We start from the raw sequence: 23,124 nt of genomic DNA on the forward strand, positions 1-23,124 counted from the left end.
CACTCTCACTGTCATCACCTTTTTTTTTTTTTTAAACAATCATCAAATAGATTTGTTATGGAGTCTGCTCTGGAAGCCTGCTGGTGCTTGCAGCTGGTCTACATACCTACAGAGGGACGTGGATAGACTGGATTGATGGACCAAGGTTAACTGTATGAGTTTCAATAGGGAGGCCAAGTGTTGGGTCCTGCATTTTGGTCACAACAACCCCAGGCAGCCCTACAGGCTTGGGGAGGAGTGGTTGGAAAGCTGCCTGATGGAAAGGGACCTTGGTGTACTGATGAACAGTCCGCAGAATATGAGCCAGCAGTGTGCCCAGGTGGCCAAGAAGGCCAATGGCATCCTGGCTTGTATCAGGAATGGTGTGGTGAGCAGGACTAGGGAAGTCATCCTGCCCCTGTACTCCATCGGTGAGGCTCCACCTCGAGTACTGTGTTCAGTTTTGGGCACCTCAGTACAGAAAGAACATGGAGGTGCTGGAGCAGGAACAAAGAAGGGCAACAAGGCTTGTGAAGGGCTTGGAAAATATGCCCTATGAGGAGAGACTGAAAGATCTGGGGCTGTTTAGTGTGGGGAAAAGGAGGCTGAAGGGAGACCTTATTGCTCTCTTTCAATGTCTGAAAGGAGCTTACAGCGAGAGGAGGGCTAATCTCTTCCTGGTGACAGGTGACAGGATGAGGGGAAATGGCCTCAAGTTGTGCCAGGGTAAGTTTAGGTTGGATATCAGGAAAAACTTCTTTACAGAAAGGGTTGTTAAGCACTGGAATAGGCTCCCCAGAGAGGTGTTTGAGTCACCATCCCTGGATGTGTTTAAAAATCGTTTGGATGTAGTGCTGAGGTACATGATTTAGTGGAAGACTGTTAGAGTTAGGGTAGTGTGGTTAGGTTGTGGTTGGACTCGATGATCTTGAAGGTCTTTTCCAACCTGAGTGATTCTATGATTCTATGAAGTAGGAGGGATCAACAGCATCTGTGGATTTTTGTTTAACAGATTATGCTTTTCTGAAGTTTTGTGGTTTGATGATTATTAGCAATAAATAAAAAAGAAGGAAAAAAAAGAGCATTCCTACAAGCACTTTTTCATGCTTGGGGGATCCTGTGAGGGGTATATCTGGGCTGTAGTTACAAAGGACATATGTAAAGCTGGGAAGAAAATGGCAGGATCTTTAAGAAAAAGAAAGAAGGAAAGAAAAGGAAAGAAAAGGAAAGAAGGAAAGAAAAGGAAGGAAAGAAAAGGAAGGAAAGAAAAGGAAGGAAGGAAGGAAGGAAGGAAGGAAGGAAGGAAGGAAGGAAGGAAGGAAGGAAGGAAGGAAGGAAGGAAGGAAGGAAGGAAGGAAGGAAGGAAGGAAGGAAGGAAGGAAGGAAGGAAGGAAGGAAGGAAGGAAGGAAGGAAGGAAGGAAGGAAGGAAGGAAGGAAGGAAGGAAGGAAGGAAGGAAGGAAGGAAGGAAGGAAGGAAGGAAGGAAGGAAGGAAGGAAGGAAGGAAGGAAGAAGCATGTATTTAAGGAATTATTCGTGAGTTAAATTTTGTTGAGTATAATTAGATTTATTCTCTCCTTGCCTAGCTATGACAGCATACATCTACTCATGTAGAAGTGAAAAGTAAGTGTCAGGGTTTTTAGCTATTGTTTTAATAGTATCACAAATGATTCTGTGCAGAAACACATTTATGATGCCTTGCACCAGAAAGTACAGTAGAAAAAATGAAGAGTAATTTCTTTCCAAACACATTTCTTCTCTGCCCTGCAGTTCTAGACAATCTTGTTGGCCTTACAGTTGATACAGTTCCAAAGGAGAAGAGTAAAATAATGATTAGTTTTTAAGAGAAATATAATAATAATGTAATGTTCTCCCAAGACAGAAGACGAAAAGATAATCTTTCTCATTTCTGCTATCTCATCATTGCTATCCAGCTAAAATTTCAGAAAAACAGATAGAGCTGTAGAAGAGCTAAACAAAAGAGCACTCAGCACTACACTTAAGGGCTGCATGTCCAGTTCAGATTCAGTCAGACTGCATCCTCCTTGTAAATGTAAACTGAAGTGGTAAAAAGTAAAATGAAGAAGAGTCTTTCCAGTGCCTACTAGGGCAGGATTACCAACGCCATCTGTTGTGGAGACATGACAAGTCTTATCAGGAACCTGTTGCATTAAGAAATTGCCATTAGTCACACATTCAGAATGGAGAACTTGATAAGCCTCTCAAAACTCACAAGATATTGGTATGTTAATGAAAATAACAAATGAATTGTTTAAGGAAAAAAAAAAATCATATTTCTCTTTCAAATGTATCTCATTAGGACAGCAGCAGAAGGTGAATACTATCAAGGGCAGGACACAACTACCGTGAAGATTTTGATGTCTATTTCTAGAGAAACTTCAGTCTCATCTACAAGTCTGTGTCAAGAACCAAGATTCTGGATAATTGAAATATCAAGCACCCTTCAATTTCAGTAGAAACTGCAAACACAAATAACCTATGTTGTTTGGAGCTTCCACTTACTTAGGCAAGTGCAGCACCAAGGCCTGTGCATTCAGTACACCTCCTGAGATACTATCACTACACATACAGCAGCCATGCTATGAAAAACTACTGTGTTCTGTGCCCTTTCTGAATGTTTAAAATTTCAAGGTAATTCATGCAGATTTTTCCACAGTTACTTTCCTTCTATTTCTCTATTAAAAAGTTCTAGTTCTCCAAGAAGAAAAAAAGAAAAAAAAGAAAGAAACCATTCTATTTAATCTGTTGTTAGCTTTTCCAAATACAACTCAACTTCTTTTTCTAGAAGTGCATTTTTTTCTTATTTCATTAGCATGGAGAAAAATGGAAGATTTAAAAAGTACTACTGGCATTTCTGATCTCATTACTGGTGTTATCATGCAATAGTGTTATGATTAAATTGAAGTATTAGTGTTATGAACAGTGTTGTTGATTAGCAATATCAACAGTATTCAACCTTCTTTTCCTATGCCGATGACCTAACAATACCAAAATCTGAACATTCCTCTTTAGGCATTCCAGCCACTTTATTGCATATGAAAAATATAGTGGGACCACAACTTAAAAGAAAAGTATAATTTAGAAAATTAAAACTTGTTTGTGACAGAACTTAAATAAGCAGATGAAATAGCCAGTTACTGAACAGACGATTCTGTCCTTGCAAAAGGTAACTTTGAGGGTCTGATGTACAAATGCTATTGACATCAATGATGACTACAAATCCTCTTCTTTCCCTCAAGCTATTTGACTGTCAAAGCTGTATCAGAGCAGACAGGACACTAGTAAATGAACTGACCAGGATCTCCAATATTTTGTTAGAAGAATTAAAGCTCTTGACAATATACAGGAGATGTGGAACTTTGTTTCATTCTCCAATTAATGACATTAATATTGTAATCTGAATGTGACACAACTTCCTTCTTACTGTATCATGAAAAGCCTGTGTTGAACAAAACCCAAGAAATATCCTCTTATTTCTCTTGCACATTTTCTCTTTCAGTGTTTTTCTAAGACCTCTGCACATGCAAAAAATTTCTTCAGTATAGTGGATTTTCATGTATCACCAGTTCCCAGAACTTATTCCTTAGAGATTCTGGGAAATGATACTGTGAAGACCTGACTAATATCCCTTTTATAAAATAAATAATATTAAAAGCTGCAAGACCTCTGAAAGAAAGATGGAGCTCATAGCCTGCTCCCACATTGGCATGCTTTGTCATTTTTAAAGACAAATTAGGTCATGTGGCTCTCTAGGACTGCACAGATTATTTTCTTTCTCTCTTGTCACTTGGTGAGAAAGAGCTCTAGACTTCAGAAGACTTTTAACATGGACACATAATCTAGATGCAAGAAATTCACTCTGTGAGTGCACTACAGAAGTATTTGAGGAAAAAAATACATTTTTTTAATTGAAGTCTTCTCAACAATAGAGTTGTCAAATATGCTTTTCAGAATCGGGATAGTCATCACATGCTTTATAATAACCAATTTATTTAAAATGTAAATTGTAGTCCTCTACTTGTACTTAGTTTATAAATACAAGTCAGAGAAGCCAACGGTGATTCCATCTGCCCTCCATCCACAGCCAGTTATACTTAATGTTTTTCAGAAAATTTAGTGGCTTTGATTGTGATAGCTGTACTTCCTGGCACCACCTATCATACTTGTTTCATTTCATTCAAATATAGGTGAAGTTTGAGCAGAACACCTGCAGCTAGTCCAAAGCCCACATGTACAGGTTTCCTGCCAATCTAAATGACACACAGAGAAAAAAGCTTGCACATTCCATCAGCATGCATTTGGGATGTGTATCTGGACAAATGCAGTAATTCCAAACTCCCATGCATTAGAGCTTGCTCTTCTAAAGATTACTGATTTTCACAAAGAAGTCTTGTTTGTTTTGCAGTTCCAGGAAGTCTGACAGAGTGTTGGGCTTACAACTCCAATTTGAAATAATTCTGAATATCTAGTATCCAGTGACTGTCTACTTAGTTAAGAATTTCTCTATAACTCCCTGAAATAGACTCTTCATGAAAATCTATTTTGAGTGGAAGATATTTTTATTGATATTTGATAAATAAAATACCTAAATCATAAGTATATTACTTTTGAAAAACATCTGATTGGGACTGAAATTTTGAATTTGATTATGATCTTATCTCTATAACTGTGGAAACTATTCAAAAGTGAATACCAGCAGAGGAGTGATTCATCAATTCATTAATGAGGCCAGAAGGAACCATAGTGATCACCTAACCTGACTTTTTCTATAAACCACAGAACTGCCTGCAGTTACCAGTGAACTGTCATGCCTTGATTGTTTAATTTCTATCATGAAGAGCCCATTTCACTCTCTGGATTTTCTTCTTCAAATATTTAATTATTTTTTTCTATTGAAATTTTGTCTTATGCCTAGATTAAACTCCTGCTCTCTCGCCTAGCCAGCAGGTGCTATTGTCTATTTTGTTGAAGAGTTCATTATCATTGCCTCGTCACTTCGAATTTGTAGTGATTATGGCACTGTTAGCTGGCCACAGCTACCTCAACCTCCATATCACCATCTCTGCTGTCCTTCCTCCAAGCATTGTGAGACGGTGCCTGTGCTGTCCCAGTATCTCCTACCTGTCTCACTTCTAGACAAGCTCCTAGCTCAACTTCCCTGGGAAGTAGTCCACTGTTGTTGCCCCCAGGGAGAATCTGACCATGATGTTGAGCATAAGTAGCTTAAAAAATATGGCTTTGCTTCAGCCACATCCTCCAAGAAAAATCCTGGATTTGCTTTTTCCTGAGCAGAGGACAGGTGATATGAAGAACATCAAGTTCATATAAGCTGAGATAGATGGTATGCACATCACTTACTGGATTTGATGACATTAAGCCACTTCTGGGATTGCCAAAGTATGTGAATACATAGTTAGTAAGCTTTTCCTTTGCTTCTAATGAGTACAGATTTGAATGATTCATTTAGACAGAGAGTACTGAAGGATCAAAATATGTCCAAAAGAAGTTGTGTAGATGATTATAGCGTAACAGTTTCATAAGGAGAAGCTAAAAAATCATGGCTCAAGTTAAAGTATTTACGCACATATAAAAGAAAAAATTAGACACCTGGAGGCAATTTTGAGGCAAACAAAACATTTTACCTTACACGACATCAGTGACAGTTTTCTTTCATGTGATCTAATTATTATTTTACAAGAAATGTCACTAGATCACATGCATAATGGATCTGATAAAACTCCTTTCTCAAGACTACTCAAAATAAGTAACATAATTGCACAGTGCAAAACAAGTTTGACTTCAGAAAATTTGCATTTCTAGTTCAATCACACAGCAAAATACTTTCTTTCAGCATTTAAGCAGATGAAGAATTCCTAATACGCATTATGTTCAGTAGTATCTCTGCCTTGACAGGACTTCCTTTCAACTAAAAGAAATGTCGCTCAAAATGATCATTTCCAAATAATCTTTATCTCTGTGTATCATGTATCAATGAATTCTTTTCAAAGTCCGACCTGAAGTGGTATCTCAGAAAACAGCATAATGCTTCCAGCCACTAACAGGCTCTCTGCCCTCCAAAAGACCTCCCAGAATATATGGAGAATGAGCGTAGGATCCCCTGAAACAAATATTTTCCTTTTCTGATCCACTTCCATTGCATGCTAATCATCTCACCTGGCATGTTCAAGATTTAAGTAAAAGAAAGTTTGTGTTTTATGCAAGTGATGAATATATTCATTCAATGTTAAACAAGTATCGGAAAAGAAGGAATCACCTATTTTTGAAAAAAAGAAAGATGCCATCTTGTTTAAGTCATTTAAGTGATAAATGCTAGGTCGTAATCGATAATATCTCAAGGGCAAAATGATCATCTTCAAAATCCTTTATGCAGAGCAAAATTCATACTCTCCAATGTCTTTGAGCTCTGTAAAATTATAGTGAAATCAACTGAGCTGTGCATGTAAAAGCATATTTAGATGTCCACTTAGGAATGTTTAATCTTACAGAAATTTATTAGAAGCTAAGTTCCTGAACTATGTCCATAGCTATACTTGGATGTCAACGTGATTAAGAATGTCTTTAAACCATTGTGACATGGTTTTTGGTGCTAAGGGATGTGTACTAAGTGACAGGACTTGGTAGCTCAGGTTGATAGCTGGACTCAGTGACCTTGAAGAATCATAGAATCTAAGTGCTTATCTCACTTCTAATCACAGGATATTTTTATTTTTATTTTTATTTTTATTTTTATTTTTATTTTTATTTTTATTTTTATTTTTATTTTTATTTTTATTTTTATTTTTATTTTTTTGCAGTGCTTAATGGACTACCCTTTCATGAAAAATTAATTCTGCCAAAGATTTTTAAAAAAACAGACATTGGTGAATACAGAATCACAGAATTATAGGGGCTGGAAGGGATCACTAGAAATCATCTAATCCAACTCCTCCACTTTGAACTCCTCATGAAAAATTTAAATTTTCAACTTACTTCCAAAGTTACATTATCAACATAAGAATTATAAAACACAGCTAGGGACTGTACTAGGGACTGGCGTCTGGATCTATCATATTATCCTGCAAGAGAGGGTTGTTATCCTAAGCTACCTCCTGGGAACGGACCCATGGCCAATGCAGTCAAAGAGCTTAAGGGAGTTGTTTGGAAAAACAGAAGATAAAACACCAGTGCAATGGCTAGGACAATTTTCACAGTGTAATAATATGGCCAATAAATTCCTGAGTCTGGGGATGTTTCTTGGTTGTTTTAAATTTACTAGTATGAGCACAGACATTGAAGAATCATTTACTGATCTACTGATGGATAGATCTAGGAATAGCAGTGCTCCATATATTTTCAAACAGCAAAATAGACTTTGAGACGTTGTCAGAAATGGCAATTCCCTTGGGACATGTTTGTTTTTGTTGCTGTTGTTTTTTTACAGTAAATTTATTTGCAGAAATTCAGATTAGTGAAGTGCTTGATCTTCAATGCAAAGTGGTTGACCCTGAAAAACTGTTGGAATTACATATAATCCTGAGCAGCTGGTTCACAGAGCTTATGTTGTGCAACATCGCCAACAGACATGTCAGAGTATGTACAAAAGCTGAATGTTCTAAAATATGAAATGCAATTCCCATGCCTTTGAGCAAACACTAACCTTCTGTTCCATAAGTAATGTGTTTGTAGGGATTGCTGCAAATGCCTTGTAGCTTGTCTTGATCTTGTATTGCTAAAAAGGTAAACCAGAAAGCAGGAAGAGAAGTAAAGATGGGTAAAAGGGAGAGATGGAGAAAGACACAGGAAAGGAGAAAGGCACGACAGAATGAAAGATGATTTTAATTGTCTCATAGACACATTGCCACAACACAAGGCTTACATACTATCTAGGAAATATATACCTTAAAGAAAATCTAGTGCATTTTCTAAGATTTTAAAGGACTATAAGATATATCTTTTGCATTTAGGAGTGAGGTAGGATTACATGAATATTCTATATCAGCAGCTTATAACTTGATTTTGACCATTTTCTACAGATCATCTTTGTATCAATATCAAAAAAGGCTGTGAGTTCATTCTTAGTTTGCTTGCAATTTGAAATGATGATGCAAAGCCACTTCCGCCAGTACATGCACTTCACAGACTGCTGCTGGGTGGTGACTGCTAAGTCACAGGGATGCCTGTGATTGGTGAATATGATCTTTCAATGCTGAATTACTTGTCAAAGTGGACAGATATCTTAAGTAATATGGCACTGCTTTTCACCTCCTTTATAAAAAACTCTTACACCAAATTATTTCAAAACAAAGGAACTTTTATACTCAAATCAGGTACACAGAAGTGACAATCTTAACCATACAAAATGTATTGTTTAGGATACAAAAATTCTAAGATCTGCCTTAAAAAATATTATTTTTTAATACTTTAAGTTCTGACAAATGATCCAAGGGCTGGAACACCTCTCCTATGAGGACAGGCTGAAAGAGAAGGTTCCAGGGAGACCTATTGCAGTCTTTCAATGAAGGTGGGCTATAAGAAAGAAGGGGACCCTTCAGCAGGGTCTGTTGTGATAGGACAAATTCAGAAAATAATAGAGTTTTCAGTTATTGGTTGAATATTTTGGTAAGATTTACCAACATGAATGCTAGTAATTATAAAACAATAGGCCAAAGAATATGCCATACTTTGAGTTATTGATTTGTCTTTTTTTTTTTTTCCCCTTTTTTTATATCTAATGAAAGTCCATGATGGCAGAGGGGCAAGAATTTTAATTCAGATTAAAGAATTTTTTATCATCTTTTCACTTCTTTTGAAACACTGTAGAACACACCTTTGAAATCTTTCCTTATACAGTACTATATTTTCCTGAGACTTACTCATATGTATTTCTACTCAGAACTTAGAGACTGACAGGCATTCAAGAAGCCCATAATCACATATACTGAGTGAATATTCTGTCAAAGCATATGGCAGTGCCATTATTATTATTTTTACATTTATTTGAGCTTTAGTCATTCAAACTTGAATGTTTACCATTTCAGAACTAAAGCCTTTTATAGTCATGGGCATTTCTACAGAATAAGTCATCTCATTCTCAAATAGAAACCTGTAGAGGTAGAATAGAATCATCCTGTAGATACGCCATCACCTATCCATTGACTATAATAGAATTGCCTACTTTCTGATGTTATTTTTCAGAAGTCAAGAGACATGATTTATATCCAGTCTTTTGAATGTTTAGATGGCAAAAATCTATATGCTATATAAAGATCTGTTTGTTTCCCAAAACTGGGACAGATCTACATGCATTCCTGGGCTATATTCAAACAGGAAAAATCAATGAATATAAAGGACTAAAACACTGCAAAGAATTTTCTAACAAGAGCCAAACGTTTCAATTCTATTCTCTTCTTGCAGAATCAGCAATTTTATCTGCATCCAATCCATTCCACTATCTATTTCACTACACCAAGTCCATTAAAGCACTACTAAAATTGTTTTGAAAGCCTAGGGAGAGTATTTTTATTTCCTGAAATTACCCACAACTTAACACTTCACAATGTTCTGTGAGTTTGATTATGCTCATATTCACTGTACAGAATAGCAAAAATAAACATAAATAGATAACACATGGGAACATAAAACATTAAAATGCTAATACTTGAATACATTTATAAACTATTTTTTTATTTCTATTAATTGGTACATGCATAAACATGAATGCATAAGAGCTCCCATTAAAAAATCTTTTTTGCATAATTGCTTTGATATCATGCTAATGAAACAGCTTGATGTGCCTGTTGAAAAGTACATCTAGTGTCAAAATCCTGGTTTAAGAGGTGCTGGTTTAATAACTGTTGAAGCAACATTAATGTTGCAAAATTACACATGCCGAAGTTCAAGCTCTTTTGCACTTTTCCCTTGGAGAAATCTTACATGCAAAATTTTGTCATACATCAGCAATCATTAGATGGAGCAATCTGCTCTTTGTCTAGTCTTAAAGTTGAACTGATTGGTTCTAAAAAAATCTTAACAGCTGTTTAAGACACTGTTTAATAGCTCATGCTATTTCTCTTCAATCTTTTCCTTTTTTTCCCCAAAAATATACACAGATTTGCGGCCAAAGAGTTATCAGAAAGCCTGGTACCATTAACATATAAGTAAAACAAAAGTCTGTTGAGCTATTTCAAAAACTAAGAATAGAAATAGATGAGAGCAGAAGGAAAGGAGGGCATTGAATACACACTGTTACTAGTTACACATGAAGACTTAGCCTCACATTTTATAGCCAGAAGAAAGTTTTCCTTTACTGAACTTCTGCATTTGATTTTAGAGATGCAGGTCATTCATATACCCAGTGGAACCAGCTTTGTCTGCACAATTAGAAATGGCACCATTCTAGCCACTCAAGCCTATTAAACTGGTGTGTACTCTCCCATGCTCCATATTATGGTTGGCAATTTCAGAAGTGCCACTGCATCACATGAACAGCAGAATTAGCAGGAAAAAGGACTGTTGGAAGGGCAGAAATTATTACATGGGCCTGAAAATGTAATCCAGGCAACAGCTATGTGTCACAAGCAGATAACTTCCTTATCATCAGAGATTACGCTGAGGACAGCAGACATTGCAAGTGCTTTGCAATCCACAGACTCAGTCATGCTGTTCAGTTTCGCCTCAGGGGGCTTTTTCTCTTGAAATTGTGACTATTTCATTTCTCTTTTCATCTCATTAAGTAGTCCCAACAGTGCATAATGGCACTATACAGCTGTGCTTGGCACAATGGCTCCTTTTGGTTTGTTTGGTTTTTAAAAGAACAATTCAATATTACAAATATTACTCTGTGCTGCTTTAAACCTCTCATTTTCAATTAACATTTTCCAAGCAGACCAGGTCACTCCTGCCAAGGCCAAGCTGCAATTTTGTGCTGTGAGCAAATAAATCAAAAAATTATGATGGCCCTTTCTGTGATGGGCAGCATGTTTCAGCTGTCCAAGGTGAGCTCTGAAATCAGCAAGAGGGAGAATTAAGGGAGAGCACAGAATGCAGAAATAAGATAAAAGAAGCTGGAAGGTCTTCTACAGCTCAGCTATCTCCTGCCATTGACTCTCCCCTTGTGCAGGGAAGTTTCTTTTCTTTTCTCAGGTACCTATCTGCTGTATATCTTGTGATCAGCTTTCCTTTCCCTCCCCTTCCCTTTCTTGAGATTTATCTTTAGATTTAAAAGGAGGCTTTTTCCCAGGCACTCCTGCAGCAATTGCCATCATTGGTTATTTTCACTCTGCTGAGACTCTCCTGCCTTTTGGTGAATGACAAACAGTGGGAGTACGGCTGATGCACCAAGTGCAAGACTTTCGTATTTGCAGGACTACATCTTGTAGGAAGACCTTCCCATCCTCTGTCTAGCATAAGATCAGAAATATCAGTGGAAAAGATGGGGAAGAAGCAGAGGACTGTCCTTGTCTTCCCTCTCTGGCTATTGGTTCTGAAGTCCCTGTTCAGATAAGTTCAGCAGGTCAGAACCACTGGACACAAATCATTCCTATCTCCTCCTATCTATCAATACCTTATTTTGTGCAAAAGGACTCCTACAGCATCTTCCTCATAATACAAAACATGTTGCTAGAAATTTTAATAGTAATATTTGTTCTTCATTGCCTGCACTACCAACTCAATAACAGTTCTTTCCTTTTCTCCAGCTCATTCATTTTACTAGCATTTTGCAACAACACGGATTTGATTTTTCCTAAATGGACAAAGAAGCATTAGAAAATAAGCATGCACCAAGAGTACCTTGGGTTTGATGTTTTCATGGTCAGGAGGCGGGGAAAAAGATTGTGGTGAAGTCAGCTCTTGGGGTCTTGATGGCAGTGTGCATGGTGACTTGTCTGAGACAGGAGATCTACACTTTAATACTGGTGAGGTGGCAGATTGCTGAGGTCTTGGAGAGAGGGAGTTAGACCTATAGTTTCTGCGCATCAATGAAGAGTGAAGCTGTGGTGGGTGCGAATTAATATGAGTTTGGTGAAAGGGTGAAGTAGAATCAGGATGTGAGAGAGACCACTGATTTGAGAGATTTGAAGGGGCAGGAGAGGAAGCACTCAGCTCCTGAGTATACTTTTGGTATGAATCTGAATTCAATGTAGAAGCTGAATTCGAAAGACCTGGGGAGAGACATGACTGCTTTTCTGTGGTGGGGAATTCTTTGCCACCATTTCTGGTAGAAGAAAGCAAACGAAATGACTGACAGGTAAATATGGGTGAGTAAGTGTGCACCCTCTGAGATTTCTGAGGTGCCTGGGACCTGAAGGCAGGATAACATAGGCCTTCGGGGGGAGGAGAGGCTGGGTGTGCAAGGGAATGGTATGCTGGGGCACATGGTGGCACTGCTGGAGCAGGCACTGCAGCATGCCAGCCTGTGGAGGCAGCTGATTTTCTGTGGGAAGGGATGGGGGATGAGAGGGGACTTTGGGAGTCTGGAGAGAGTGTTTGGCCTGGAAGGTGCTTTTTAGGAGAAAAAGACCTCGCTCGAGGAGCAGGACGAGGCTTGGAGTGTAAAGACATGTTCTGAGCCCATCCTGAAGGCCAATATCCCTCTTTGCTGGGAGAATCTGGTCTAATAGGAGGGCTTGAAACAGATTTTCTGGGGGTTGGGGGAGTTGTTTTGAACTTTTGATCTACTGCAAGTGTTGAGGAACAAAGGGAGGAAGGAGAAAATGTGGGGCAAGAAGCAGGAGAAAGAGGTCTCCGCTGAGAAGATCCTGATCTCAAAATGGCAGTCAAGAGAGTTAGTCTGGTCGGCAGAGGGGATCTAATACCTGACCTTGTTAAATTTCCTTTAGATGATGTTTGTGTACAAGGCTCATTTATACTACATATAGTCGAAGATGAGCCATAAAGAGAGGGTGGAGACAAAGGTTTAGGGCTAGGAGATAATGAATGTGTGATTATATGAACAGGGAGAGGAGACAAAGCATCCAGTCTTTTGGAAGAACAGGAAAATGAAGGCTGGCCTGATGATACTTGAATTTCAGCTGAATGTGGAGGACTGGGGGAAATACACAGACTCTTTCCTGGAACAGAAGATCTAATGAAGTTTCCCATCTTGCAAACACAGCCAGGGATATGGACATTTGGTGTTTGTATGTTATCATACAGTTGAGGGCTGGAGTAACAACAATTTGACGAAGAGCAGGATATTTTAGACATGGAGGGGGCTGAACTGTGGAAAGCAGACTGAAAGTAGAGAGACGAATCTTGCTTAGAAGACTCAGTTGCAGACTGCCAGTTGTTACGGGACTCTTCCAGCGAAGAGGCTTGATTCAGGTTAACCATGGCACCACACGCTACTTTCAGATTAGTTGGAGAAATTAAGTGGACAGCAGGTGGTTTAGAGGAAAGATGATCAGAGGTGGAAAGAGTAGAAATTAACTGGAGAAAAAAGAAAAACAGAAATGTTAATATAGGTAGAACCCGTGGAACTGTTAAGCATCTCACCTTTCAGTCCTGTAGTCATGCACATAGTGTTTCATTAGTACTGCTTTGTGGGTTAAAAAAACAGGACTGTTTTAAACTTGTTGTACATTCTGATGGACAGAGCTGTAAGGAACTTGACTGAGCACAGTCAAGTTGTGTTACTTTACTTTCACAAGATCTCAGTTCTGCTGAGATGTCAAAATGCCCAAGGCTACTGACTTTTTAAGTAAAACCCAAGGCATTTGTGCCAGTGATGTCAAGAACCATGTGATGCAAATCTTGTGTAATCATAACTGAAAGTGAGAACGTTGTAATATTGCCTGATCTCACTGTACCAGTTCCATGGAAAGTAATCTCTCTGCAAATGAGATTCAACTCAACTATTCCCTCATTAAACAACATCTTTTGCAGTACTGTGATATCAGAATGAGAAATTTGTTCAGAACAACCTAAATCAGAGCATCCAGATTGTCTCTCATTCTTCTGATCTTTCATAGATCATATAATAGTCCTTATCCCCTTATCCACAGCCTTATAATGCACTAATAAAACAGTAATGAGCTGTTCTATGAATGCCTTTTTTCTTAGGTCTCTTCTAATTAGGATTTGTCAAAACTAGTTAGCGCACACAAGTATCTTATCAATGTTTTATACAGTTCTATGCTCTTAAAGAAAGAAATTCTCTCAAAATCCTCCAAGTTATTATGATATTGAAATTAAAAACTGGGGTATATAATATTTGAAGTAAACATATCAGTGTGAAATACTGAACAAAGTCAACTGTAAATCCGAAAAGCTACAAATTATCACCTAACTTTTGACTGAGGAGTTTTAAAGTAGAGAAATTGAATCTAATACCTAAGAACTTCATCTAAACAAACAAACAAAAAAAAAGTCTGTGTATTTATTTGATAACTGAAAACAGTTTGCAATTCTGTAAGACAGTTATACCAGGTTCTACATACATGGATTCCATGTGGCTTTGGCTCATTTTTAATTCCAATTTTTAATAGAAACATCTTCCCATTAAGAAATAGAAATTAATATAGCTTGATGTCATACAGTATTGATACATCACAAAACAAAAAATAAAATGAAAACATAATTTTCAAGAGAGCTGGTGTGACAGCAAAGCCAGATACAAAGGCCTTTGCTGGCTAAACTGTACCTGAAATGCTAAATGTGGGATAAATAAGCACAGTAGAATCCTGCTAGCCTACATGACTAAAAATATGTGAGCGTTTCGCACTAGACAACTGCATGCAAACAGCAAAACCTGTTACTGAAGACATTCTCTATATCAGACACCCCCAGATATGTTTTCATTTATAGTAATAAAAGCTAATTGTTGGAGTGCCTTTACATAATCACAGAATGGCAGGGGTTGGAAAAGACCTCGAGAGATCATCAAGTCCAACCCCCCTGCTAAAGCAGGTAGCCTACAACAGGTCACACAGATAGGTGCCCAGACAGGTCTTGAATATCTCCAGAGGAGACTCCACAATCTCTCTGGGCAACCAGGGCTCTATCACCCTTCCTGTAAAGAAGTTCTTCCTCTTGTTAGTATGGGAAGTCCTATGTTCATGTTTTAGGTCATTGCTCCTTATCCAATCGCTACACACCACAGAGAGGAGCCTGGCCTCATCCATTTGCCTCTCACTTCCCTTCAAATATTCATAAATATTTATCAGATCCACAATCTGATAATTGTGATTTACAACCACGTTAACTTCCCGAGTGCTAAGGTGTCTCATTTCAAAATGGAAACCTTATTTATGCAGTGTAAATATTATGATATAAAAATGAATATCTGTGATACCATTGTACTGTATTCTCGATTGAGAAACTGTGACAACTGCTGAAAAAGCTACTAATAAAGAATAGGAAAAAAATGCTGGAGATTTGTAAAATAATTTACTAATATTTAAAATTATGAAAAAATAATAGTAAATATGTAATCAAACAAAACTATTTAACACCATAAAAAACAGCATAGTCATACAACTGTTAATTTTGAGAAGCCTGCTGAATTTAATAATGAATGCTGGAAGATTATTACAAAAACAAGGATGAAGAACGAAATCCCTATATTTCAAAATGGAATAGATAAATTTCCCTTGCAAAGACACTGGATTAAAAGAAAATGAGGAATGAATATGAGACTCTCTAATGAAAGCAGGATGTGCAATGACTTCTAATTAGATAAAACTTGGTAAGAAAGATTTATAAGCAGTTAGAAAAACGTTCGTGGTAGCAGATCATAAATTTGCTCCTGAAAGTACAATAAAGAGATTTCTGCTGTAGTCTTCTTCCAGTTTGAACACTGACCACATAGGTAGTCAGCCACCACCAGTGTTGAGCCAATTGAACCACGATTCAAGTCTTCCGAAAAGATTCTGCTATTGTATTATAATGTTAGATACACATATAGATGATCACACTCTCATTTCAGAGTCAGAGAAGCAAATCAAAAATGTTTAGAAGTGACCTAACAAGGCCTGTTTGCTGGAGCTCCCTCAGCTTCCACTCACGTGCATCCCAGCTGCCTCATCGACTTTGTGCTGTATTCCCATCACTTCCTCCACACCTCTCTTGAATCAGGGTATGGAGGGTTGCTAAACTGGGCATGATCTTACAAATGCAACATCAGTACTGTCACAAATGAGATATAACTTCCTTTGATCAAGGGATTTGTTTTCATTCAGGTTACTTTGGTATGAATGGATGAAGGAACTTGAAGAATATTTTTATGCCACATACATAAATACCCCAGAAATATCAGACAGCTCTCAATCTTAGCATAGAGCCTTTCCCAGAGGAATTTCAGTACATTTGAAATTGCAGAACTGAGCTATGCTTTTTTAACAATTTTTTCTGATGAGATCACAATATTTTGGAAAGGAAATCCTGCAAAAAAATATCATTACTGATAATCAGCAAAGCCTCAAGAGATGTGCTGATGAAATCAGAAAAGAAAAGAACATGACAAACTGAAAGCCCAAAAGGTTAAAGTTACATCTGAGAATGTGGCTTCATCTAGATCTGATATTAGATAGTCATGCTTTGATCTCACTAGAATTTGATCATGAATAAGAATATATGTGGGCATTTCCCCACCTCAGCCTGCAACGTGAGAGCCAGAAAGAGAGAGGGAAACACTGGAGACTGTAGAAAACCTAGCACAACATCTAGAGACAGCATAATAAAATGAAGTGTGACCTGAGATTCACTTAACACAGATGCCATTCAGAACTGTCCCAGCAAGGAAGGTAGTTTCTTCCTGGTGGCGGCAGAAGTTTATACAGCTTTCAACAGATTCATCTGGAAAAGCCAAACCAGATGATGTGCACTGGTCAGAGTGCCAAGTGACTTTGACAGGATAAAGAAATGTTTTGGCAATTGATCCCTTTTAGTGAGCTGAGAAGTTTCTGTGATCTGGTCTAGAGTCCCACTAAGGGAGCAGCCACATCCCCCTCACCCCAAAGGGCACATCTCAAGGAAAAGAGCCAATCTGATTCTCTGTTGCATGCCTAGCCTCTCTTTGACAAATATATACACATTTATAAATAGTAAACAATAAAGAAAATGTCCCAAATATGACCAGAATCACTTCATATATTTGTATAGATATACACACATGCATAAATATTTTAATGCTGAATGTATTTTTCACCCTTTAAATACGGCACAGCATTTTCCAGCATTAGTCATGCCTGTTAAGCCAGAACAACAGAAGATCAGAAGATGCTTTTTTTTTTTTTTTTTTTTTTTTTTTTTTTATGTCCTGATTTTTTCTTTCTTATAATGAATTCAGAAATTAATGAAGCTGTAGAAGCCCTCTGGTTCAAACTAAAACTCTGTACAATACAATGGTCTTCAGTGCTGATCCCTACTTTTCTCCTTCTGACAGAAAACTGATCATTAAGCCTAGTTATGCTTTTAAATGAAACTAACATTGTATGTAAGAACTCTTAAGTGAGACATGATCTTGGCTTCAAAATCCTAGAACTGAACAGGCAGCCTGTTTGGAGAACTTTGGGGATAGGAAATCTACTCACAGATAAACAATTTAGCTATTAAATCTTTTCCTACTTTTGCTTCATTTCTGAGCTGATGGTGTTTCATGAGAGAGTAAACCAGCAAGAGTGATGCCAAGAGCTGAAGAAAAATGGTCAGTGCTAGAAGATTGGTTTTTTTTAAAAAAAAAAAAAAACCAAAAAACAAAAAGATCTTCCTCCTATGAAAAGAAACAATTAGAGATGTTGAGAAAATAAAGACCAAGGAAGTACTTAAAGTCTTGAAAACATATTACTTAACAGTAATGAAGAAATACACTCTACCCATATTATGCCCTATGTCTCCTCACGTTCAGGTGAACAGTTAGAAGAGTTAAGCTTCAGTTCCTCATTCTGTGCAATCTGTTTTCTGTTACTTTACCAAGCATATCCATGTTTTCTTGTCAAGTCATCAAAAATGTAACAGTTACAGCCTATGTATTTTTCTGCAGTCAAACAAAAAAACAGTTCTTATAGAAGATGCATACTTAAAAATGCTTAAGTAAATTCGTGTTTCCCTAGGACCATCATTCTCTTACAAGCTGTCTGCCCTGCACAAATTTACCTCTGCATTCATTCCTGCCATGGTAAAATTCCCACTGATTTCACTGAGTTTCCAGGAAAAAATTAGTACTTCATAATGCTATGAAGCTCAAAACAAGAGTGGATTTCTTATTCATAATTTTCTCCATCGAAAATCAACACTGAATTGGATGAAAAAAACAAAATAAAACAAAACAGAGTGGTGCAAGTTTTTTAATATATGATAGGAAGTCTTATTCCTTTTCAGAGTCAAAGTAGCCAGTACTTTCTCTTTAAAGTACTGATGAAGAATTGCACTTTCAATTGATGGAAACCAGTTGGGGTCAAAGGAAATGTCTGAACATTTCTATATGAGAAGGATGTTGCTATTTTGCTAAAGGGTAACTTTTACAATGGCATATACACCCTTTCAAACTATCAGTGCCCTTTCTATGGTGAGACACATTAAATTTTCATGCAGTAAATCATATTCATGCATTTTGAAAATGAAAAATTTCAAACTTTTTTTTTTTTTTTTTTTTTTAAACTTTCCCATCAGGGATTTAAAATTTCAATAAATCAATATATGTGTCCTATGAAGATGAACATAAAACAGACCTTTCAACTAAATTAGTTCTTGACACCTGTGCAAACTCAGTGCTAACTAACAATTAGAATAATATGATTTTTGTAGACTTTTTCTCTAGAATAAAGAGCTGTAGCAGGTGCTGAGAAATAATAGGCCTAAGAAGTCAGAGACTAATAATTCAAATGATCTACAGGCTCTATTGATTTCAATGATTTTAGCCAATTTAGTCTACCTAGGAATATAACACCATCTGATTAACTGGCTGTCATGATATGCTGCTCTTAAAGGAAAGAAAGGAAAGAATAATAGAGATGCATTACTTGCTCCATTTATCTACCAGGGCTACAGGGAGAGGCAATAAGTCAGAAGGGCAGGGACAGATCTTTAGAATACAAACGTTGCAGAAATGGCTAGTAAAAGCACTAATTGAAGAATAAAATGGCCAAGCTGTTTTACAAAGAAACACAGGGTCTGTGTCCTGAAAGGTTTGAAAGCAAAGTTTAGTTCAAGAGGTTAATAGGTTTAATAATAGTTTAATAATAATAAATAATAATCGTTTAATAGGTTACCTGCTGGTTTTGCTGATCAGCAGTGCTGTGGGAAAGTGTGGCACTTGGAAGATGCCCATCGCTGGGAGGCTTCCTTGACTCCATGCCAGGAGAGACATGGGACGTAGCCAGCAGCTGGGCACTGATGGGCCCATAGCCATTGGAGGACCTCTGGGCATTGATAGAGGCAGCGCCTGCTTCATCCTCGTCGCCGGAGTCCGTAATCAGGATAAACTCAGCCTTAAAAAGATCATTCTCCTGCATTTCTCCTCTGCTTGAGTAAGATACCAGGGACTGGAGAACAGTTTGGGTGCTATTTGGAGAGATGGCAGGCACACAGTCTTGCTGGACTCCACTGTTTAAGGACAGCTCATCAGAGACTACCTTAGCCTACAAGAGATACAAGGGAAAAGATCTCAGTTAGACACCTTATATTTGTGTTCTTCAAGAGAAGAACTTTGGCCTGACATGGTGGTTGGCACTACCCTACCAGAAGTGCAGAAGGTGAACGAAGAATTTGGGCTTGATATGAGCAGAATCCAGCCAGCCTGCTTCTCCCCAGGCAGCATCGAGCCAGTTCCTAATGCTGTAGGTGATGCCTCCCTGTTACACAAGGAGCAATGGTATACTCAAAGCAGAATGGGAGCCCAAGCCTGGTGCTGCGATTTGGGGGGAACTAGAAAAGAGGGTGAAATCAAGCCAAATGAGTTGTCAGATTGACAACTCAGACACAATGGGAAGGCACAGTGACCGTGGGATCCATGGGAGCAGACAATAGTCCTCACAGGAGTCTGGCAGATAAATCTGGGACAAAACCTATACATATTAATGAAGAAACAAAGGCCTTCAAGCCAAGGCATTCTCTGAAAAGGGCAGACAGATAGTTTGAGGTCAGAGAGCTTTACCGTGTGCTTAAGCATCTCAACACAGACCACAATTGTTCTTCCTACTTACACTTCCAGTATGTGACTTCTCAAGTAAGCACTGAATGAGAACAGAAGTAGCTGGAGATATGATATGCAAATCACCAAATCAGTATGGCAACTGCCATGGTAAACCATATTAGTCTTGGAGGAGTCGTGAAATAAAAATAATGTGTAATGCAAGAGAAAACCTGTAGATGGGGCTCATACTTGAATCCTGCTTGAGGAATGTAGTAACAACAAGGTCCCACTGAAAGCTCGAGGAGCCCTGTGAGTTCTTCAAAAAAATGTACTGAAAAGTACAATAAGTTATTACAGTCGTGAGTTTGGAGGTGTTTTTGCTTGTTTGTTGGTTGGTATTTGATTGTTTGTTTTTACAAGTATTGCCTAGGTTCTAGATATTTAAGGAAAGGGAATAATCAGTGTTACGAAGGAGTCACTACTGCATTCCTTGGCAGGAAAGTTTTCTCCGCCTAACATCATATTAAAACACAAAGAGAAGGATGTCTGGGACACATCATTCTGCCTATCCCAGAGCACTCCTTATTGCAAAATCAATCCTGATGGCTGGAAACATATAATTTAAACACCTTGAGGACAATATTTCAGTGTATGTCTCTTCAAGAATGCCTGTTCTCAGTCTACATCTGACTCTTTTTCAGTTATAAAAGTTTCTAAAAGAGCTAGAGTGTAGTCAGGTCAGAGGAGTATGAACTCTTGTAAAAAGTTTATTAAGAGGAAGAGCACCAAGAACTGCAGGTCCAGAAATGTCCCAGGGGAGGAGCAACAACAGCAAAATCACCCCAAAGTGTGAGCAGGAAAGATGCGAATCCTGTTTTGAAGCAGGAAAGGAATGAAACAGACACTGTGGATGGAATAATGGCTGTTGGCTGCCCTGTCATAGAAAATCACTGGGACAAGCTTTCAAAAACAAGAAAGCAAGTTTTCATTTCAACTAATGCATTCCTACACAGCTATGAAGAAAAGCGCCACCTTATCTGGAAGCCAAAGCACTGGCATTTGCTGAAATGTGACCATCTCTTGGTGGATTCCCATGTAATAGCATGCCTCACACACTGCCCTTGCTTCTATCTTCATCAAGAAGGAATCCCAATGCCTCTGCCAAGAATATATCCTTGCACAACCAACAGAGTTTCCTTCCTGGTATGCACTTAACAACAAAAATAGGCTGTTGAGTAGACATGTCTCGTACGATGATTCTGCACCTCTGGTAGACTTAGTAATTATAACCAAATACTAACCAAGACATAGTTCAAGGTAAAATGCTTCAGTACAGGGATGCCAGAACAACATTTTACATCTCTTTGGAAGAGTGGAAAAACAAGCACGAGCAAAATTCTACCTTATTTACAATTTCTTGATTGCTCAGATCTTTTGGCTCATCTGGAATTGTCACAAGGAATTTAGAGACATCTACAACCTCAAAATGAGTGGGAAGTTGTCCAATGGATGGCACAAATGTGAACGTCAGTGGTTTGGCTTCAGATTCTTGAGACGTGACCTGCAAAACACATTATTAATTCAATATTATTGTCTACATTTGTCTAGATTTTTTCAATCAAAGCTGAAATAACATATAGTGATCCTGTGAGTTACTTCACCAATAAACATACAAGTCTATTATTAACTATCCTTGTCAGTAGATTATTCATGAATCAATGCATTTGAGATCTTTTTTTCCACGAACAAAGTATTGTCTTGATTATATCCATCAGCATCCTATACATTCTCATGGTGTTGCACAGAAGACAGGAGAATTGTTCAATAATTTCCATTTTCCATACCAGAAACAGAAAACCATATTCAAGTCACATTAAGGCTGCTTTGTGTAATTCCATTTTAGTCGAATGAAAATTTCACTGTATTTGGGCATCATATAGCCCCTAGAGTATTTGCTTAACAGCTTAGAACAAATTGGAAAAGCCTTTACTAAAACAAGAAGAAAAAAAAACCAACCACATTTTCATGGTAATTCTGATCAACATGTGGGAAGGATTCTGTTTCAGGGGAAGCATTTCTCCAATATTCTTTATGCCACTTGGCCATGTACACTGAGTAATTGCTTGTCATTCTTCTCATCTCTTCCTCCTCATACTACATTCTCACTAAGACCCTGCACATAGGGCCCTTTACATGAATGCACTGAAAGGGAAGGTGATTTCATCCAAATGTTTGATTTTATCACAGTGCTTCCCAGCCATATCCCCTCTCCTGGAGAGACTGGACAGGAAAAGAAGTCCAGGCAGTGAGGAAACAATTATTTTCTTTGCCAAATATTAGGCTGTAGAACTGCAAAGGTTTCACAAGGAAAACATAGAAAAGTACAATACAGCCCCAATTACTAAATTAGATTCTGTGATTTTCCCACTACTTGTTGGTGCAGAAAATCTCTCTGATTCAAAACTATGGAATTACAGATTGATTTTTGTCTTGTTTTAACTTCTGATTCAAAGCCTATGGAAGTTAATTGCTTTTTCAAGGATCTGTAGTATGAAGAGTCTTGAACTATACTGAGTCATACAGGAAAAAAAAAAAAAAAACAAAAAAAACCAACAAAAAACAGGGCTATTTCTTTGACAGTTTTTTTTTTTTTTTTTACTTGTTTGTTTAAAATGAAACAAATTTGAAAGCTATGGCTCTCATTATGCAGCCTTGCAATTTGTGTCTATAAGTAAATAACAATTATGGAACACAGTGGAATTATGGAATGCATTCACATGACTGAGCCTTGTGGATAGAACATTAAAAATGATAAATACAGATTTCCTTTTTTTGTTTGTTTAAATTAAGCAAAATTTTGTTATTGTCTCTAACAGCTATCTCCTGGAGGAATCATGCAAAACAAAGGCAGGTTATTTATACCAATTACAATTTTTTGTACAATTAGAAGAATTCAGTTCTCTGAGCAACTTCCAGAACAAATTTTTAGGTACTCACCCTTAATTCAGAAAGAATAAACTGCTTTGATGCTTGAAAGGAAAAGTCTGAATAAAA

At 37.7% G+C, this 23,124-nt stretch overlaps 1 protein-coding gene across 1 annotated transcript in view; it reads right to left on the bottom strand.

Annotated features, from left to right (window-relative positions):
* The window catches only part of MLIP (muscular LMNA interacting protein), a gene marked incomplete at both ends in the record, with an annotated part of 78,916 nt that overhangs the window by 32,874 nt on the left and 22,918 nt on the right, over window positions 1-23,124 (bottom strand). Inside the window, 4 exons of the mRNA XM_079532503.1 lie at window positions 7,657-7,728; window positions 11,790-13,427; window positions 19,208-19,576; window positions 21,473-21,631. Of these exons, the coding sequence (XP_079388629.1) occupies window positions 7,657-7,728; window positions 11,790-13,427; window positions 19,208-19,576; window positions 21,473-21,631 (2,238 nt within the window). The remainder of the gene's footprint in view (window positions 1-7,656; window positions 7,729-11,789; window positions 13,428-19,207; window positions 19,577-21,472; window positions 21,632-23,124) is intronic.

This window comes from Tetrao urogallus (genome assembly GCF_951394365.1).
Source record: "Tetrao urogallus genome assembly, chromosome: 2".
NCBI classification, from domain to species: Eukaryota; Metazoa; Chordata; class Aves; order Galliformes; family Phasianidae; genus Tetrao; species Tetrao urogallus.